The sequence below is a fragment of the Rutidosis leptorrhynchoides genome, chromosome 11 (genome assembly GCF_046630445.1).
Source record: "Rutidosis leptorrhynchoides isolate AG116_Rl617_1_P2 chromosome 11, CSIRO_AGI_Rlap_v1, whole genome shotgun sequence".
NCBI classification, from domain to species: Eukaryota; Viridiplantae; Streptophyta; class Magnoliopsida; order Asterales; family Asteraceae; genus Rutidosis; species Rutidosis leptorrhynchoides.
Window position 1 is genome coordinate 164,940,253 of NC_092343.1, and position 22,855 is coordinate 164,963,107.

The 22,855-nt window shown below is 32.8% G+C and overlaps 1 protein-coding gene across 1 annotated transcript; it reads left to right on the plus strand.

Moving 5' to 3' along the window:
* The first annotated feature begins 20,687 nt into the window (after positions 1-20,687).
* On the plus strand, positions 20,688-22,626 carry LOC139875201 (F-box/FBD/LRR-repeat protein At1g13570-like). Its single transcript, XM_071862546.1, has 3 exons — positions 20,688-21,521; positions 22,138-22,302; positions 22,414-22,626. Exons 1-3 carry the CDS (start codon positions 20,688-20,690, stop codon positions 22,624-22,626), a joined length of 1,212 nt encoding a protein of 403 aa, XP_071718647.1.
* Positions 22,627-22,855: the final 229 nt, after the last annotated feature.

Genomic DNA, 22,855 nt, shown 5'->3' on the forward strand with positions numbered 1-22,855 from the left:
CATATGTTCTCAACACCATGGTTAAAAAAATCAAACTCTTCTGTGTTTGGAGGTGGTATTTCAGGTAGATCCTCTTCTAAATTGTTATTATAGACGTTTGGAGGTGGTTCTAGAAGGTGTGTTTCTGGGTTTTGTTGGTGATGGTGTGTATCTTGGTTTGGTTGTGGGCAGTGTATTTTTTGGTTTGGTTGTGGGTGGTGTGTTTCTGGGTTTGGTTGTAGCTCGTGTGTTTCTGGGTTTCGTTGAAGCGGGTGCGTTCGTACTCTCTCGGCAATATAAATATCAATAGGGGCATTTGCAATTGCATATTGTATAAACTCACGAAAGTCTTCATAATCATCCGTAATATCAAAAACATGATTATCTACCAAATATCTTGATGTGCGCAGAGGTGTATATGAAATAGCTTATATTTTACTAGGAAAAACTATTAAATACGATACAATTTTACACAAGATATTTATTTATTTATAGAATGGATATACTTAAATCTTGCTACAACACTTATAGGCAGTGTACCTAATCGTACAGTAGTGTAGTTTTTAGTAAGTCCGGATCGTTCCACAGGGAAAATCTTTAAACAAAGCTTAACGCTATATTAGTTTTAATTTATAAAAATACAAATATATAAATAAGTAATATTATTATTATAAAGGGGGGTTTTTACCATTTAATGACCGGTTTGTCGATTTTTAAAACTTTAGTCGCAGTTAAAACTTAATGTAAAATATTAAAAATAAATACAAGACTTAATTTAAAGCGTAAAGTAAATAACGATAATGAAATTGCGATAAATAAAAGTGCGATAAAATAAAATTACGATAATTAAAAAGTACAATAATTAAAAGTGCAATTAAATAACAATAAATAAAAGTGCGATAATTAGAAGTGCAATTAAATATAAAATAAAGGAAATTAAATATGAAATAAAAGAATTATGCTTATTTAAACTTCCGTAATCATGATGTTTGACGTATTGATTTTAGTTTTATGCCCATGGGTTAATTGTCCTTTGTCCTGGATTATTTAATATGTCCGTCTGGTTTTTGTCCATAACAGTCCATCAGTCATAAATATAAAGTGCGAGTATCCTCGTCAAATTATCCTTATACCCGAAGTTAAATATTCCAACTAATTGGGGACTTAAACTGTAACAAGGTTTTAATACTTTGTTTAATAATTACACCAGGATATCGACTGAGTGTAACCCAAGGTTTTAATACTTTGTTATCAATTATGCCAAGTGTCCTTATACATAATTTCACCCCTGTTTTAATAATTCTAGTGACTATTAATCCATTCCTGTGTCCGGTTAAATGAACGATTATTCGTACATATAAATTCCCCGCCCATAGTGTCCGATCGAGTGTATATGGTTATTTATAGGTACGTCCAATTGTAAATCTTTATATTAAAATTAACAAACTATCATTTAGTTAAACAAATATAAAGCCCATTAATAGCCCATAGTCTAATTTCCACAAGTGTCGTTCTTTTGTCCAAACCCCAATTATGGTACAAAGCCCAATTACCCAATTTTAGTAATTAGCCCAACATCATGATTACTTCGGTATTAAATAAGCATAATAATAACTTAGCTACGAGACATTAATGTAAAAAGGTTGAACATAACTTACAATGATTAAAAATAGCGTAGCGTTACACGGACAGAATTTCGACTTACACCCTTACAACATTCGCTAACATACCCTTATTATTAGAAATTAAAATTAAAATTAAAATATAAATATATAAATATATATATATATATATACGTTTAGATAGAGAGATTAAAGGATGGATATATAAAACGTTCAGAATGCGCGAGCTTTTATAGGCATTTTTGTCCAGGACATCTCCGCGAGTCGCGGTATTTTTGTACTACAAACTCTGCAAGTCGCGGAGTTCGTAAATCCAGCTCACACAAGTTTGGATCCTAGTCTGCCGACGGTTTTATTATATAAGTATAAGATATATATAATTTATATAATTAATTATATATTATATTATATTTATATACATAGTTAACTTGTAATTTTTAGTCCGTTGCGTCGAGCGTTGAGAGTTGACTATGGTCCCGGTTCCGGATTTTCGAACGTCCTTGCGTACAATTTAATATCTTGTACTTTGCGTTTTGAATCTTGTACTCTTGTAATTCTGAGACGTTTCTTATCAATAATTGGAACCTCTTTGATTGTATTTTGTACTTTTGAGCTTTTTGGTCTTTTGTCTTCACCTTTTATTATTTAAACGAATATCACTTGTAAATAGAACAATTGCAACTAAATTCTTGTCTTTCTTGAGGAATAATGCTATGAAATATATGTTCATTTTTAGCATTATCAAATATTCCCACACTTGAGCGTTGCTTGTCCTCAAGCAATATAGTCTTGAAATACTAGAATCACTTCTTTATTCTTCACACTTTGTACATCAGTGATTTCTATACGGAGGTATAAACAATGGCAGTAACGATGTGGTTTACAGTCCCACATGACTATAGAAATTTAGATCCATTAAGGAAATTGGATCTTTATGAAAACATTTGATCTTTTGAAAATTAAATCTAGTTTTTACCCTAGATAAGTTTTCCGGAATAACCCTTCACCGGTGTATGCAAAATGTTTTTGTGGGTTTGGTGGGTTTCAGATTTGAAAATTTTAGCTCAAAACTTATGGTTTTGTGTCACCCACTTGCTAACCTTGTATTAGGAAAGCAACACGTCCAGTATACTTGCTCTGTATATTACCTTTCGATAAACTACCGTCCGGTTGTAAAGGAAAGCGTTGAACAAGCAACTGTTAAGGCAATGTCCCGTGACATGCTTTTAATTATGGTCTATAACTTATCGGATGGAATTACTATCCTTGGTAGGAGCAATAATAAAGCTCACCCTTATAATTTGTCAGTCTGGTACAAGGTCATGTCTTTGACCATGCTATGCAACCACCATTCTTACGGTTGACACCCGATTTGGTTCAGGTGACCTAATGAATTCCAGGTGAATTCCTAGGATTTTACGTTCAATGGTAATGAACGCATTGAAAATAGGTTTTCAGAAAACAAATCGGTTTGTAATTTTGATCAAAATATTTTCTCGTTCAAGCTCGAGTTTAGATATCATCGAATCCCATGAGTTTGTAATTCTCAATCTTTAAGGTCAATCTCTAGGATTGAGTAATATCAGTCTTAAAAGCTGATTTTTGATCTTTAAGGAGATTATCCTTTCTGGGGATCTGATTCATTAGTCTTATCCAGCTAATTTGCACGGCGTCCTCCCCATTTTACGAGACAGATCCTCTCATGGTTAGGATAAGTCTGACCACTTGGCGACCCTGTTTTATGCTGAGGTCCGTGGATTTCCTGCTAATTTTAGAGATGACTTTTCTAGGTTTTTCGTCAACCTACAGCTGGTCTGGATGACAACTTCATGACCTAAATCAAGAAGCGCGTTTCTCTTTCGAAAGACTTTACTTCCTTTTAATGATGTAATTGATTCATCGTGTAGATCCATCTCTTCTTTTCTTTCATCGGGTATAACAGTTAATTATCGTCCAAAACAAAAGTATTTTCAATTATTTGTACAAAAATATGTGATATATATTTTGAATAACTTGGTAAATTTTCCCACACTTGACTTTTATTTTCTTTTATTTGCCTTTTTATTGTCCTCTATTTCATTTTAAATGGATTCTAACATTTTGGTTTGTTTCTCAATTTATGTCCTTTCCGAGGTAACAATAATTTCGGTGTTAACACCTAGTTTTATCGTTCATAAATATGTATAAACATGATTTTGAATTCATTTAATTGAAAATTTTGAAAAATTTTACTAGAATTGGGTAGTCAGTATATAAGACTAGGGCTGTTCTTTGTTATCAGAGAGCACTAGATTCTAATACAACTACTGCATTACTAGTATTTTTAATGGTAACCAAGTGTATAAAGTAAAAATTTTAAAATCCGAAAGAATTTAACCCCTTCCCACACTTAAGATCTTGCAATGCCCTCATTTGCAAGAAATCAGTAACAATTTAAATTATTGAGGGTGATTAGCGTAGAAAAATGATCAAATTTTACCAAAGTTTCTAAACATATTGGCATTTGTTTGCTGAATGATAAATGGTGCATATCATTTGTTCATTCCGTCTTGTTGTTACATCACATTTATTTTTCATCTTGTCGTCAAAATTAGTTGCTTTTGCTGAACTTAATGCCAGTCTTTGAAAATGCATTGTTTTACCCTGTTGTGTACATAAGATAAACTGCAAACATATATACATATTTTTAAAGTTTGGTATATTACCCCACATTCAAAAATTATTAAAATCTAATAATAAAAGTTAGAAAATTATAAAAACTATTACAATATCAACATAAGTGTTAAATGTAGTAACATTACAAAAATAAAATAAATAAAACTAAATAAACTAGGGTTGATACTGATACTAGTAGGGGTTCCATGCATAACCGTATGTGTTATAAAATGCTTCAGCTGGGTTATAAGTGGATACGGTGGTTGGATCTCTATAGACCAGAGAGGAAATACGGGCTTTGGAGTAGGAATATAGTTTCTACCTATATGTTGGCAATGAGCTATGATGTGGTTTTGATGAACTTGCCAATATTCAAATGCTCGATGTCTAGCATTTTCATACTCTTGTGAAGCTATAAACCTTTGCATTTCTGTCATTTCATTTCTCCCTCCCACATTACCTGGCTGTTAATCTCTTTCAACCTGTGGATGTCTTCCATTATATTGTACTGCAGGGTTATTTCGCCTCTTCAAAACCTTAGCACCATGATATACATTTAAACCAATTGTATCGTGGGGTTCTGGTTCTTCGATTAATAATCCCCCCGACTTATATCCACATCGAGATACTCAGCAATTAATGTAATAAATATACCACCTCCTATTATACTGTGCGGTCTCATCCCCCTAACCATAGCTGATAAATAATATCCCACACAATAAGGTATACTTACAGTGCTTTGTGGGTCTCGAATACACATGTGGTAAAATAAATCTTGCTCATTTACCTTTTCCTTATTTTTACCTCGCTGTGTAATCGAGTTCGCTAGAAACCTGTGAATTACTCTTAACTCAGCTCTATCTATATCCAAATAAGAGTAATTTCCCCCTTTAAATTGGTGATGGCTAGTCATTTGACTCCATACACCATGCGTATCAAAATTTTCATCAATCTTCCTACCATTTAATATCAACCCTCGACAATCGGCAGATGCTAGCTCCTCAGGCGTATATATACGTAAGGCCTGAGCCATGTCTAGTAGAGACATGTGGCACATCGAACCTCCTAACAAAAATCTAATAAAAGTTCAATCGGTTAAACTAGCTACCCGATCATTTATTTATATACTACACAATAATTCTTCACACCATACTTTATATACAGGTCTACGCATGTTGAATAATCGTACCCAATCATTAAAAGTAGAATTACCATACCTCTGTGTAAGTAATTCTCTAATCCGTTCGTCCAATCCTACGGCTTCTAACGGTTCCCATTCTATTACCCTAGGTACTTCAACAGCTTTAGAATGAAGAGTGTGCAAGCTCCTTTGGTATTTTGGATAATCTATCCAACGTCTGTCTAATCTCAAGTTCGGGTGCAAATCTTCCACGTGCATATCTGAAAATGTCATAACTGGATAAGGTATATCTTGTTTGTAATAGTTATCAACATCCTGTTGTTCCGAATTCTCAGGAGGAGCAATGCGAGCTTGGGATGAAGATTCACCCCTTTCAGTCGTTTTCTTTGAGTAATTCCTTGATAGCATCCTTCTCAACATGATTTCGTGAAAGATTTGATGAAAAATGGCCAAAAATTGCGAATTTGTATGTGTTTTCGTGTGTGTTTTTCGCAGTATTTGAGTTTGGTTGGGAAGAAACTGGTCTGTTCGATCCCTTTTATTTTTTTCTGGATTTCGCAACCTCCGCGAGTCGCGGTACTTTCCTCTTTCAAACTCCGCGAGTCGCGGCTCTTTTTTTTTTTTTTTATAATCATTAACTTATAAAACAAATATAAAATAAATTTAAAATTTTGTTTTCCTTGGTTTTTAGGACGAGGTCGTTTCGGAACGATGTCCTAGTCCGTCTTTCGACAAAATTTTAAAATTTGTCTATTTAAAGCGCGGTTTTATAAGCAAAGATTTATGGGTTTTTTAATGTTTTTGGCATACTTTAATTCAATAAGATTAAAAATAATGATAATAAAAGTTCTCGTCCTTCCCTCGGGTAAAGCAATTTCAGTTCAAAGACCTAGTCTTCAACTCACGACGAATTTTAAAAATCATATTTTTAACTTAGCGAAATAAAGTAAAGTTTTGTTTTTTAAATTCACACCAAACTTAAAGTTAAAATGCATAAAATTAAAAATTCATATTTTAAAAATTCACACCAAATTTAAATTATATTTTTGTTTTTATACATACAAACTTATATTAAAAATATTAATTTTTTAAATATTTACAATTTTAAATATATTAATTTTAAAAATTGCACAATATTAATTTAATATTAATTTTAAAAATATGGTAAAAATAAAATTAAAAATCTTTTTGGCTTTTATCCCACTTTAATCAATCAAATATTATCAAAAATATACGCCCCTCTTTTCGGTAAAGTAATTTCGGTTCCATGACCTAATTTAACTCATGACGAATTTTTGAAATATTTTGGGTTGATTGATTAAAGATATTTATACCTTAAGAATAAACGTTAAATTTTGCAGTGATGTAATAAATTTTTGTATGATATCAATAATTTCGGTCGCAAGACCTAATTTTATTGAATACCAATTTAATACTTTATAAACAAATTAGCGTTTATTATCAAAAGGTTAAAAATAAAAATAAAAACTGTACAAACTTACCTGTGAAATAGATTTCTTAGTAATATGCTCTAGCCCACTCATAAGACAGTCGGACTAATTGATTTTCCATGGCTACATAGGCGTAACCTCGAGCATTTAATGTTTTTTCTTCTAAACATATGAACGGTCCATCTCTGCATAAAGTAACAAATTCGGTGTTTGAATAGGTTTGATTATTTGAACATTTACCTTCGTGTGACCATTTTTCGCATTTGTGACATCTTTCAAGGTGTCGTGCTCTTCTTTTCGCTGCGGATTTTGATTTTCCTTTACCAAATTGTAACTTATTATCTTCGCATCTGGATTCTTTTCTTACTCCGTCCAATTTTTCTCTGATTACTGATACCAGTTCACTCAGAAGTGTGTCATTATTACGTTTAGTAATCAAAGCGTGTAGCATTAGACCATGGTTTAGTTCACAGGAAGTCTTCATTTCGTAAATCCTAAAAAAAATAAAAATTCAGAATGGGGGGAGAAGACTAGTTCTTTTGGGTCTGCTAGGGAAAGACCATTCGGGTTCCATTTTCGAGAACTACACGAAAACAGAAAATCTAACTCTAACAGAAATACATATTATCCTTTAAAGACTTGATTCTCCCCACACTTAGTTAGCTGTGGTATTGAAATTGTGATTAACTTCGTTGTCAACTTCCATCGGACTATCTATGTAATGTTTAACTCTGTGACCATTAACCTTAAATTCAATCCCATTTGAATTTATTAACTCTACTGTTCCGTATGGGAAAACTCTTTTGACTATAAATGGTCCAGACCATCTTGATTTCAATTTTCCAGGAAATAGCTTGAATCGTGAATTGAAAAGAAGAACTCCGTCTCCTTCTTTAAATTCTTTTGAACTTCTGATTCTTTTATCATGCCATTTCTTTGTTCTTTCCTTATAGATTAATGAATTTTCGTATGCTTCATGTCTTAATTCTTCTAATTCATTTAGTTGACTTAACCGTAGACGTCCAGCTTCATGTAAATCAAGATTACATGTCTTCAAAGCCCAAAATGCTTTGTGTTCAATTTCTACTGGAAGATGACATGCTTTTCCGTAAACGAGTTTAAAAGGTGTGGTTCCAATTGGAGTTTTGTAGGCTGTTCTAAAATCCCAGAGTGCATCCTCCAATTTTATGGACCATTCCTTCGGATTTGATCCTACGGTTTTCTCTAGAATATGTTTTAAAGCTCGGTTGGTATTTTCAACTTGTCCACTTGTTTGTGGATGATAAGCGGTGGAGATTTTATGAGTTACTCCATATCTTTTAAGAACTTTCTCAAGTTGATTATTACAAAAATGAGTTCCCCGATCACTTATTAAAGCTTTCGGTGTTCCAAACCTTGCAAAAATACGTTTTAAAAAGTTGACTACAACTCGTGCATCGTTAGTTGGGAGAGCTTGTGCTTCCGCCCATTTAGATACATAATCGATGGCTACGAGAATGTAGAGATTATTATGAGATTTTGGAAATGGACCCATAAAGTCAATACCCCAAATGTCAAATACTTCACATACTTGAATGACATTTTATGGCATTTCATCATGTTGACTTATTTTTCCGGCCCTTTGACAAGCATCACAGCATTTGCAAAGAAGGTGTGCGTCTTTGTAAATTGTAGGCCAATAGAATCCAGCATCATATACTTTTCTTGCTGTTAGTTGAGGCCCATAATGCCCTCCTGTTGGTCCTGTGTGACAATGGTTTAAAATTTTACTAGCTTCATCTCCGAATACACATCGGCGTATTATTCCATCGGGACAACTTTTAAACAAATGTGGATCTTCCCAGAAATAGTGTTTTATATCACTAAAGAATTTCTTTCGTTTTTGGTACGACAATCCTTTTTCAAGGAATCCACATACTAAGTAGTTTGCATAATCTGCAAACCATGGTATTTCATTATAATCTATCTTCAATAGATATTCATCAGGAAAGTTGTCTTGTATGGCCGATTCATTTAGAACTTCTAAATCAGGATTTTCAAGACGAGAAAGATGATCAGCGGCGAGATTTTCTGCTTCTCTTTTATCTCGGATTTCAATATCGAATTCTTGTAAGAGTAAGATCCAACGGATTAATCTTGGTTTGGCATCTTGTTTCGAAAATAGGTACCTAAGAGCAGAATGGTCGGTATAGACCATCGTTTTAGCTAGAACGAGATATGAACGAAATTTGTCAAAAGCAAAGACAATAGCAAGGAGTTCTTTTTCAGTAGTTGTGTAGTTCGTTTGTGCTCCTTGTAACGTCTTACTAGCGTAATATATAGGTTGAAATCGTTTTTCAATCTTTTGTCCTAAAACGGCTCCCATTGCAAAATCACTTGCATCGCACATTAGTTCAAACGGTAGATTCCAATTTGGTTTTATCATGATCGGCGCATTAGTGAGTTTTTCTTTAAGCATATTAAAAGATTTGATGCATTCATCTGAAAAGATGAATGGAGCATCCTTTTCTAGGAGTTTATTCATAGGAGTGGCAATTTTAGAAAAATCTTTTATAAAACGTCGGTAAAAACCGGCATGCCCTAGAAAACTCCTAACTCCTCTAACATTGGTGGGATGTGGAAGTTTAGCAATTACATCTACTTTAGCTCTATCCACTTCAATTCTTTCCTTTGAAATTTTATGTCCAAGAACGATGCCTTCTTTAACCATGAAATGGCATTTCTCCCAATTAAGTACTAGATTTGATTGTTCGCATATAATAAGCATTCGTTCCAGATTAACTAAACATGATTTAAATGTATCACCGAAGACTGAAAAGTCATCCATGAAAACTTCCATGCATTCTTCTATCATGTCGTGAAAAATCGCCATCATGCACCTTTGAAAGGTTGCAGGGGCGTTGCAAAGTCCAAATGGCATTTGTTTGTAAGCAAAAGTACCATAAGGGCAAGTGAACGTGGTTTTCTCTTGATCTTCGGGTGCTATTGGAATTTGAAAATATCCGAAAAACCATCAAGAAAATAATAGTATCTGTTTCTGGCTAATCTTTCCAACATTTGATCAATAAAAGGTAAGGGAAAGTGATCTTTTCTGGTGGCGTCATTTAATTTTCTATAATCAATACATACATGCCATCCTGTTACATTCCTAGTAGGAATAAGCTCATTTTTTTCATTTGTAATGACAGTCATGCCACCCTTCTTAGGTACGCATTGAACTGGGCTTACCCATGGACTATCAGAAATTGGATAAATTAAACCTGCATCAAGCAGTTTAATAATTTCTTTCTTAACAACATCTTGCATATTAGGATTTAGTCTTCGTTGGCGTTGCACATACGTTTTATGACCTTCTTCCATAAGGATTTTATGTGTGCAATACGAAGGACTTATTCCTTTAATATCATGAATCTTCCATGCAATGGCTCGTTTATGAGATTTTAACACAGAAATGAGTTGTGATTTCTCATTTTCAGTAAGAGAAGACGATATTATTACAGGTAATTCAGATTCATCATGTAAATAAGCATATTCCAAATGGTTTGGAAGTGGCTTTAACTCTAATGTTGGTGGTTTTTCTATCGATGATTTATATCGATATCTGTCTTCTTCTTTTAGCATTTGAATTTCTTCTGTTGTTGGTTCATATCCATTAGCCATTAGTGTAGCTAACATTTCAGTTTCATCAATTGGTTCAGTTCCTTCTCCTAAAGAACATTCTCCTGTTCCTTGTAATTCTGGAAATTCTTCTAATAATTCTGCATGTGAATCTATAGTTTGAATATAATAACATGTATCATCTGCAGATTACGGTTGTTGCATTGCTTTATCAACTGAAAAGGTAACACTCTCATCCTCTATACTTAGGGTCAGTTTCTTACCAAACACGTCTATCATTGCTTTAGCCGTATTTAAGAATGGTCTTCCTAATATGAGAGGAACTTGAGAATCTTCTTCCATGTCCAGAACAACAAAATCTACTGGAAATACTAAAGTATCAACTTTAACTAGCATGTTCTCCATTATCCCTCTAGGATATTTTATTGATGGATCGGCTAGTTGTATGCTTATTCTTGTTGGTTTCAATTCTCCAAGGTCTAGTTTAGTGTATAGTGAATACGGCATTAAATTTATACTAGCACCTAAATCTGCCAATGCTTCTATTGAACTAAGACTACCCAGAAAACATGAAATTGTGAAACTTCCTGGATCAGATAGTTTTTCTGGTATCTTATTCAACAGCACTGCTGAACAATTAGCATTCATAGTAACGGCCGAGAGTTCTTGCATTTTCTTTCTATTCGATATTAGATCTTTCAGAAATTTAGCATATCTAGGCATTCCTGAAATTACATCAATGAAAGGAAGATTGACATTTATCTGTTTAAACATATCCAAGAATTTGGATTGCTCGGCTTCAAGTCTTTCTTTTCTCAATTTACTTGGGTAAGGAAGTGGTGGTTGGTATGGTTTAACATAAGGTTTTGTCTTAACTGTGTTATCTTCATTAACCTTTTCAACTACCGGTTCTTTTTCCTTATCTTGATCAGGTTGTGGTTCTTGTGGAGTAGGAATAGCTTCATCAGAAATTTCAAATTTTTCAGGTGGTTTAAGTGTTGTACCACTTCTTGTGGTAATAGCTTTAGCTGTTTCATTCCGGGGGTTAGCATTTGTATCACTAGGTAGACTTCCCGGTTTTCTTTCACCTATTAACCTTGCTAGGTTATTTACTTCTTGTTCCAAGTTTTGAATAGAAGCTTGTTGATTTCTAAATGCTTGAGCATTTTGTTCATTAGTTTGTTTTTGAGATGTGAAAAACTGTGTTTGAGTTTCAACTAGCTTCGTCATCATATCTTCTAAATTTGGCTTTTTATCATCGGTTTGTGGTGGTTTGTTTTGAAAATTAGGTCTTTGCTGATTGTAAGTATTATTGGATACTTGTTGATTGCTAGGACCTTGTTGGTTGTTGTATGGAACATTTCGATTATAATTCTGGTTTTGATTGTAAATTAGTCTTGGCGGTTGATAATTATTCTGATAATTATTTCCAGGCCTTTGGTTTATGTATGAAATATTCTCTCTTTGTTTCATTGTTAGTTCAATACTGAGACAATCTTTTGTCAAATGTGGTCCTCCACACTGCTCACAACTAATTCGTATTGAGTGAATATCTTTAGTCATCTTTTCCATTCGTCTCTCGACAGCATCTATCTTTGCGGAAATGGAATCTAAGTCATGGCTAGAATCGGCTCTAGCTGCTTTAGATGATCTAACGATGTCTTTTTCTTGGTGCCACTCATGTGAGTGGGAAGCAGTGTTATCAATAATTTTATAAGCATCAGTTTCTGTTTTCTTCATAATAGAACCACCAGCTGCTATATCGATGTCTTTCCTTGTAGTGATGTCGCATCCTTGGTAGAATATTTGTACTATTTGACAAGTGTCTAAACCATGTTGCGGACATCCTCTTAATAACTTTCCAAATCTTGTCCACGCCTCATATAGAGTTTCATTCGGTTTCTGTGTGAACGTAACAATTTCTCCTTGAAGTCTCACGGCTTTAGATGCCGGAAAGAATTGTTTAAGAAAATTTTCAACTAAAACGTCCCATGTATCGATCGCCCCTTCAGGTAACGATTCCAACCAATCTTTGGCTTCTCCCTTTAAATCCAGGGAAATAACATGAGATATATCTGTTCATCTTCAACTTCTCTTATTTTAAATAGTGTGCAGATTCTATTAAAGGTACGAAGATGTTCATTTGGATCTTCCTTCAGCGCACCACTAAATTGGCATTGATTAGTTACCATGTGTAGAATTTGTCCTTTGATTTCATAATCTGGCGCATTAATGTCTGGATGAGTAATTGCGTGACCTTGGCCAGTGCGTTTAGCTCGCATTCGGTCTTCCATACTTAGAGGTTCCAGATTTTCCATAATTGAATTTGTTGAATCTGAATCACTAGAGGATTCTGATTTAATGGTTCGTTCCTCAACAATCTCTGTTTGAATGATTGGTGGTTCCGGAGGAAAAATTAATGGTTCAGGATCTATGAATTGTCCCTGAATATTCTCCGGATTCTCAATTGCGAGATCGGGTTCAAAAAATGGATTATCGGAAATTTGAATTGGAGTACTTGGTCGACTGGATGACGATTCTAAAGAAAAATCAACGGCGACAATATTAGCTAGATGTCTTGATCGAGTTACAGGTGGTGAACGTACAAAAGGTGGTGAACGTCTTGCTCGGTGCATTCACTGAATATCCTATTAGTTTTTAAAAAGGAAAGAAAAATTATATAAGTTATCCAATTAATAGACTTTTCTGATTTTGCCCACGTTTCGAATAGCCAAAAGATGCAGCAGAGGGGCCGGATTCGTTTGGTCTCAATATAATTGAGTACTGTTTGGCTCCAATAACCCGGTCCACGTACAAATCCAACTATTACTACGAACCAGAAAATTTTAATGTCTATCAATTTAACCACTTAAAATAAATTTTTGTAATTTTAAGAAATTTAGAGAAGAAGTAGAATAAAAATCTATGTCCTAAAACTAGAATGTCGAGAAATAAGAAAGAAAAAGAGCGCGTCGAAAAAGGTCAAAAAAGAAAAGGGTTGGAAAAAATAAAATAAAATAAAAGGCGTCGAAAAATAAGAAAGAAAAAGAGTGACCTATAAAACTTTAAAACACTCGACTAACCCAACCTTATTACTATCACTAACTTAAAATTAAAATTGCAAATTGAGATTACTAATTGGAGTGATAAATGATACATAGGTAAAAGGCGTCGAAAAATTCTAAAGCACCTAAATCTTAGTCTAAAGAAAAAGCACTTGAAGAGTTTTACGGCAAAACCTAAAAATCTAGAAATAAAAATAACTATGGCAAAAACTATATTTAAAACTAAATACGAGCGAAAAATACAAAAAATTACGCTAAAACAATTAAAAAGGGACAAAATATAAAAATATACTAAAAGTTGTAAAAATTACAATTTTTATAAAAATATTATTTTTATATTATTTATTTTATAAAACTATTAATTTTAAAATTTAATTAAACTAAATAAACTAAATATATAAAATAATTAAAACTAAACTAAATTAACTAATTAAAAATTAAAAACCAAATTAGGGTTTTAATTTAATTATAATAAATTATACCCCGTAATTAATGCTGATTAGGGTTGCTAAACACGCGTGTCAGGGTGGCTCAGCGAGTCGCGGTGCCACGTACCAGAAAACTCCGCGAGTCGCGGTGATTGAATTTTCAAATGAGGTGCCGGCCAAAATCGTTCGGTTTTTAATATTTTATTTATTTATATTTTTTATTTTTCTGTTTTAATATTTATATAAAATATTTATATTAATTAAATAAAAACTTATGTTTTAAAAACTAAAATAAAAATAGAAATACTTTATAATTTTATAAAAATCTTAAAAATAGATTTATATATATATATTTTTTTCGGTGTTTTTTTTTATGTTTTAAATAAAAACAAAATATTTAAATAAAACTTATATTTTTATAAAATAAAAATAAAGAAACTTTATAAAACTTAAATATTTAACAAACTCTTAAAAATATATAAATTTTTTGTTTTTCTTTTTATATTTTTGAATTTTTAAAACGTATTTTTACAAAAGCGTATTTTTTATTATAAAAGTAAACTAAAAATAATTTGTTTTTTTATATTTAGCGTTGCGCTTCCGGCTTTTAAGCTAAATTTTGTTCCCCGGCAGCGGCGCCAAAAATACTTGATGTGCGCAGAGGTGTATATGAAATAGCTTATATTTTACTAGGAAAAACTATTAAATACGATACAATTTTACACAAGATATTTATTTATTTATAGAATGGATATACTTAAACCTTGCTACAACACTTATAGGCAGTGTACCTAATCGTACAGTAGTGTAGTTTTTAGTAAGTCCGGTTCGTTCCACAGGGAAAATCTTTAAACAAAGCTTAACGCTATATTAGTTTTAATTTATAAAAATACAAATATATAAATAAGTAATATTATTATTATAAAGGAGGGTTTTTACCGTTTAATAACCGGTTTGTCGATTTTTAAAACTTTAGTCGCAGTTAAAACCTAATGTAAAATATTAAAAATAAATACAAGACTTAATTTAAAGCGTAAAGTAAATAACGATAATGAAATTGCGATAAATAAAAGTGCGATAAAATAAAATTGCGATAATTAAAAAGTACGATAATTAAAAGTGCAATTAAATAACAATAAATAAAAGTGCGATAATTAGAAGTGCAATTAAATATAAAATAAAGGAAATTAAATATGAAATAAAAGAATTATGCTTATTTAAACTTCTGTAATCATGATGTTTGACGTATTGATTTTAGTTTTATGCCCATGGGTCAATTGTCCTTTGTCCTGGATTATTTAATATGTCCGTCTGGTTTTTGTCCATAACAGTCCATCAGTCATAAATATAAAGTGCGAGTATCCTCGTCAAATTATCCTTATACCCGAAGTTAAATATTCCAACTAATTGGGGACTTAAACTGTAACAAGGTTTTAATACTTTGTTTAATAATTACACCAGGATATCGACTGAGTGTAACCCAAGGTTTTAATACTTTGTTATCAATTATGCCAAGTGTCCTTATACATAATTTCACCCCTGTTTTAATAATTCTAGTGACTATTAATCCATTCCCGTGTCCGGTTAAATGAACGATTATTCGTACATATAAATTCCCCACCCATCGTGTCCGATCGAGTGTATATGGTTATTTATAGGTACGTCCAATTGTAAATCTTTATATTAAAATTAACAAACTATCATTTAGTTAAACAAATATAAAGCCCATTAATAGCCCATAGTCTAATTTCCACAAGTGTCGTTCTTTTGTCCAAACCCCAATTATGGTACAAAGCCCAATTACCCAATTTTAGTAATTAGCCCAACATCATGATTACTTCGGTATTAAATAAGCATAATAATAACTTAGCTACGAGACATTAATGTAAAAAGGTTGAACATAACTTACAATGATTAAAAATAGCGTAGCGTTACACGGACAGAATTTCGACTTACACCCTTACAACATTCGCTAACATACCCTTATTATTAGAAATTAAAATTAAAATTAAAATTAAAATATATATATATATATATATATTTATATGTATATATATATATATATATATATATATATATATATATATATATATATATATATATATATATACACGTTTAGATAGAGAGATTAAAGGATGGATATATAAAACGTTGAGAATGCGCGAGCTTTTATAGGCATTTTTGTCCAGGACATCTCCGCGAGTCGCGGTATTTTTTTACTACAAACTCCGCAAGTCGCGGAGTTCGTAAATCCAGCTCACACAAGTTTGGATCCTAGTCTGCCGACGGTTTTATTATATAAATATAATATATATATAATTTATATAATTAATTATATATTATATTATATTTATATACATAGTTAACTTGTAATTTTTAGTCCGTTGCGTCGAGCGTTGAGAGTTGACTCTGGTCCCGGTTCCGGATTTTCGAACGTCCTTGCGTACAATTTAATATCTTGTACTTTGCGTTTTGAATCTTGTACTCTTGTAATTCTGAGACGTTTCTTATCAATAATTGGAACCTCTTTGATTGTATTTTGTACTTTTGAGCTTTTTGGTCGTTTGCGTCTTCAATTCGTCGAATCTGTCTTTTGTCTTCACCTTTTATTATTTAAACGAATATCACTTGTAAATAGAACAATTGCAACTAAAATCTTGTCTTTCTTGAGGAATAATGCTATGAAATATATGTTTGTTTTTAGCATTATCATATCTCATTGAAACAGGTGCATTGAGTGGCATATTAAGAACATTTTTCAACAATATTCTTCGATTTATGGGTTTTTCGGGTGCAATTGGGAGTTTTAACTCAATTCTAAAACAATCTAGGGGAAATATATGGGAATGTTGTTAATAAACTGGAAAGAACCCCCACAACATAGATGAACAACAAATTTATTATCATTACGACAATTCATTAACATTAAAATAATTGCAAAAATGCTTAAATGTGTACCTTTTGATGCCAATAATCTCTGAAATGAATTTGAAATAATGGAATATGAGAGTGTGTATGAACTCTTCCACGGCCATTCTTTATTTACTGATATAATCTTATCCGAAAAAATCTAGGAAATCTGACGAAATCTTATCCAGAAAATCCAGTTCTGATCAGATAAGGTCACAAGGCCGCAAGGCCGCAAACTTGCGCCTTGCGCGGGTCTAGTGGCAAGGTTTCTTGTGACTTGCACGGGCATTCTGGCATTTTTTTTTTTTTTTTGGGCTCTGAGGCAAAAAAGGGTGAAAAAATGGGGAAAAAAGTGATAATCCCACAACAATTTTACGATTGGGTATTGATTTGATTGAATACTCCCTCCGTCCCAGATTAATTGTCCAGTATTCCTTTTTGGGACATCCCAGATTAATTGTCCACTTCCAAATATGGAAAGCAACTTTGATAAAGTTTACAATATTGTCCCTAATGAATTAGTTAAATTACAAAGGTGAGAGAGATTTCTAATTAATTAGTTGAGGGTAAAAGAGTAAAGTAAGAAAAAAGTACAGAAAAAGTACAGTGTGATAATGACATTTCTTAAACTGTGTATTTTTTGTCTGGGGACAATTAATCTGGGACGGAGGGAGTACAATATACCCATTTCCAAATAGTGCTTATACAAACATTAATTTATCTTTGCATATTTACTGTGAACGAAAAATAACTTTACTACACGCACATATATCAGTTTTAACAAACAAGAACATGTGGCACAGATACATTGTACCATACAGCTTGCCAACAGTAGGATCTCAATATTTTCAGTAACCCATTAGGAGAAGTCGATGAAGTCAGCATCATGGATTAATTAATTTTAGGTTCCAACCACACAACAAGCAATTAGTACGTATTGTTTTGTTTGTAGTCTTAAAAAACAGGAACACTGAGCGATGTGGTGTTTTGAACCTGTGGTAATATCTGCAGTAACAACATGAGATTCAGATAAATCTAAACTTACATTCAAATGGTTTTCAGGCACAACAGACCTCTCACAGTCTCGCGTTAATTTTAAAATCTGCAATATGAACAGCTCGAGTTTTGCCAACATTTATACTAGTTACTAGAATTGAGTTACATCGGGTTTAAGAATTCAGTCACATTTTTTAGCACGTCGGTATGTGGAAATCTTCTTTTCAGAAATTTTCATGGATTTCAATATCACCATCGGGTCTTTGCTTCATCCCAAAACTCTTATCTGAATTTCTGCTGTCATAACCCAGACTTTCTATTGCTGCTGCCCACTGCAATCAACGTATATTGCTTGATGTTGGTTCGAGCTCTTTTGCTGCAAATTCCACTTTCGTCAAATCATTAAAAAAAAGAACGGAGAAGAAGATGGAGAAGGAAGTATCTTTGGGTTTACACAATGAAGACAAGAACGAAGAAAAGCCTACCCTGATTTTGATTGGGCGAAGCGGGAGAATATATTGCGACTGTGAGGTGCCCTCGTGTGAATGATTTAATAAAATTTGCCATGTCTTTAATAGGCATTTATCAAAAGTTCAAATTAGTAGCGCTAATTTGAAGACATGAAAGTAGGCGAAAGAGATACATACCTTGCGATCTTTATAACTCAAGGATTATAACGAAGATTTGGTTTACGGAGAAGCAATCTAAAATTTGTTATGGTTCCTCAAGATGGTAACCAGGTTGGATCGTCGGGTGCGAATTTTATGAACTTCGAATATAGATGCCTTCCAAAACTTGGCTAACCGTGGTTTTTCCCCTCATTCTTCCGATACTTTGCTTGGTGATTGATCTTCTTATGCTCTCTCCTTTAAGATCGAGAACTCTTCCGGAAAATATCGGTCGAGAGATTTTACATGGCAAGTTTAAAAAGGTCGAAGATTCGATGCTTGTTACGTTTTGTCATTTTTCCGTAAGGTCTACTGTTGGATGTTAGTTTGATGTTTTTTTTATGTTTTTTGTTTCGATTCTCCTTCTGGGGTAGTTTGGTTTGCCTTAATGTAGATGAGACTCGGTATAGATAGTTAGTTTCTATGCTGCTTTTTAGGTACGAGCCTCATCAGGTCATCTTTTGTATATTTGGTTAAAGACGTTTTCTTTTAGAAAACGTTTTCGATTTTATAGAAGTTTTCGTTATTTTTGGCAAAAAAAGATCAACTTCCACAAACAAAATACTACTCGATAAAAATTGGTATTGTAATTCCTTATATGGCAACACACATTGTACTACCTTAAAGGCGTCGTCGTTGTTGATGTCAACATCATCGAGATACCAACCACTCACACTTAGTTAGTTTTCATTATGTTGTTTAAATTCTTAGATAGCGCAATGCTAAATGATAGGTTTACATCGGTTTAAGAAGTCTATCACACTTGAGCATCTTGGTACGTGGAAAGATCATCGACTTCAATTGAAAGAAAGACAAATTATTTACTTAATTAAATTATTAGTTAATTAAAGTTTAACTAAAGAGTATTGAACTCCGTACTAATTTTAATTGAACAAGGACCTATTCTCCAAATAAAAAGTTTTGGTTAAAATTCGAGGTATGTTTACTCATGCCACAGTGACCTAAACCCTATAAACCTGAAAGTCTGACAAAACTTAAAACGAGAGGGACTGCAAGTTTCGGCGCTAAACTCTAATCGGTACTCCAATGGATTCATCTTTTATTTTGAATATCGGTAAGTTTATTTCTCCCTCATAATACGATTTAATGATATTCAAATAAACGTACTTATGTGTGAAAAACATGATTCATGTTGTAATTTCTATTCGACTTTTTATTTTCTTCAATTTAATGCTGTCACACATTCATTGTTTATTCCAGTTGAATTCGTTCATTCTGGTTTAGCAATTCGAGTTATTTGAGATTGTTATAACCTAGTTAGCGATTTACTCTAAACATATTCAAGAGACCGAATATTAACTTAGATACTTATTAGAATCCCTAAAGAATAAAGCAGCAAGTATGAATAGATTGCTTTAGCTATTCACCTTTTGAACTTTAAGCATTATAAAGACGACTAATCAACAAATAGAAAAATGCATATAGTATCAACTAAGTGTATTCAGATTACCTGATGAGTAATTGGCTTGAAACCAGTACTGTAAGCTCCATATGGGCTGCACAAATCTTAATATTAAACAGGAAACATTAATGATGTTACTTATTGGGAGATGACATGAAAGTTACATAAGCACAACAGAAAAATATTTGACAACTACTAAAAAAGATAAGCCCCTTTATGAAACCATAGGTGGTAAAATGGGCAGGTTAGTTAATGATTGGTTTGTTAACTAGATACATGTGAGGTTGCGTTGACCTGAAACACTTCTCGTCCAAACTTTTATACAAATAACTAGTGTATCAAATATGATTATCAAATACATATATATACTACTTTGATAATAAACTAAAACTTTGATAGAAATGATTTGGGAGGTTTTATGGATCGAAGATACACATTGGGAAACTCTCAGTTCATTAGATCTGTTGTTTATCAAGCAGTTTTTCTATTTTACCTTTTGACCCATTGAGAGATATATCATAGCCCAAATCGACCCATTTATAAGAAAATTGATCTTACTTCCATTCATAAGTAAATTGATATAACATCGGCCTAAGAACTACATCACATTTTGCGCATCTTGGTTGTGGAAATCTTTATCGATTTTGATTGAAGAAAAAACAAATTAATAAAAATAAAAATAAAGAGTATCATAGTAATTAAATAAACCAGTCTTTGTTTTCTTGAATGTAATGACAGATAACAATGCTAAGAGGAGGTTTGTAACTTGTACTGAAATGGATAGAATCAGTAATTTGGCAGAGAATTTGATAGACTCGATTTTAGAGAAGCTACCTGTTGTAGATGCGGTGAGGACACATGTCCTGTCAAAAAAATGGAGGTACAGATGGACTTCAATTAGGTCATTGGTTCTTGATAAACATTTCTCAGAAAAGTTTGCAAAAAATGGAAGTTTTGGTCATAATGGATTTATTAGGATCACAAACTATATCTTTAACTATCTCAAGGGTCCTCGCTTAAAGTTACATCTTCACATACCAAACATGTTTCTTGATAGTTTCCAAGAAGTCAATCAATGGATTTCATCATTGTCAAGAGATGGTGTTAGAGAACTCATCCTTACAAATTCAAACCAACGTTATCAACTTCCATATTATTTATTTCATTGTCTAGAATTGAGAATCCTAGAACTTGACAACTGTATCATTAAGCCACCACTTGAGTTTCAAGGATTTCTATATCTCGAAAAACTTAGGCTTAGGAATATTGAATTTGGGGCTAACTTACATGGAACTATTATCAACTTACCACAGCTCAAGATGTTGCAATTGTTTGAATGCACCAATGTTTACAATTTCAAGATCAAGTCTACAAAGTTGTTTCAGTTATTGATCAGGAGTTGCCCCGATGCAACTTTGCTCCACTTGTTGCATAGTAAATGTCTTAGTGAGTTTGGTATATTTATCAAAAAACCTATTCAGGGAGTTGAGAGAGTTAATTTGGCAAGCTTGTTAAGTAATATGCCATGTGTTGGGTATTTTGTTATCGACGAGTATTTTCTCCAGGTACGAGTTGAATTTTAAATTCTAGGGTTAAGGCTACTCAAGGGCCATATACTTTTTGTTTTGTCCCGATGTAGTCCACATACCCAAAAAAATACTATTATAGGCCATAAACTTTGAAAAAGTGTATCGATGTAAACAAAAGGTAACTTGTTACCGGCTAAACAGGTCACCTTTTGTTTACATCGATACGGAAAATATGTGACCTACATCGATACACTTTTTGAAAGTATGTGAACTACATTAGTACTTTTTTTTGTATAAAGCTTACATTGGAACAAAAAAAATTATACTTTTTTGAAAATCAACCTACAAAATCGATCAACCTTATTTATCAGGTCAACGGTTTACATTAACACATTTTTTTAAAGTTTATGGCCTATAATAGTATTTTTTTTGGGTATATGGACTACATCGGGACAAAATAAAAAGTATATGGCCTTTGAATAGCCTTAACCCTAAATTCTAATATTTATATTTTGCTCTTCATCATTTTGCGTTTGAGCAAGTGAACTTTACCATTCAACTCTTGTGTATAGTTAGTTCTCATATATTATTTCGTATCATCTTCCAACCATATCTTCTTTGTTAACTTATAATCTTACTTTCACCCTTACAGTTTTCCATTGCAGAAAATATTCCCAAGTGGCTTCCACACCCAACTAATAGTTTAAAACTTCTCTACTTACGAGACTTCAAATTTGGTGATTTGTACAAACTTCAAGGTTTTTTATGTATCCTTCGGAACTCACCTAACTTGAGACGACTCGATGTGTACAATCAGGTAAAGAGTGCTAAACGTTTATCTTGTGTTTTTGTGTTGTGTGTGCATATATAGTAATTTAATGTGGGTTCCTTTTATACACAGTCAGTCTCACTTTTAATGTATTTCCAGGATCTTCCAAACGTGTATTTGGATGTGAAACCAACAATAGCTTATTTGGAAGCTTCTGACTGTTTAGACCAGACATTGAACTGCTTGAAAATTATAAATATAATGGATGTAGAAAGATCAAGATCCTTGTTGCTATTTATAAAGCTTTTACTTGAACATTCTCCCACTCTTGAAAAAATATCAATCCGACCACGTGCAACTGTTGATGTTTAGGAAAGGTACAACTTCTCTAAGGATGTTATGCAGTTCCCAAGAGCTTCCTCGAAAGCAGAGCTTCACTACTTGGATCCGTAACTACAATCCGCTAATAACTTTAAGTTACTTTTTAATTTAGTTGTATTCTGATTGTATGCATCATATATGTTATGGGTTTTCATTAACTCGCAGAGTGGTACTATAAAACCGGTAACCCTCCTGGTATTTATTTATACTTTGCGAGCAG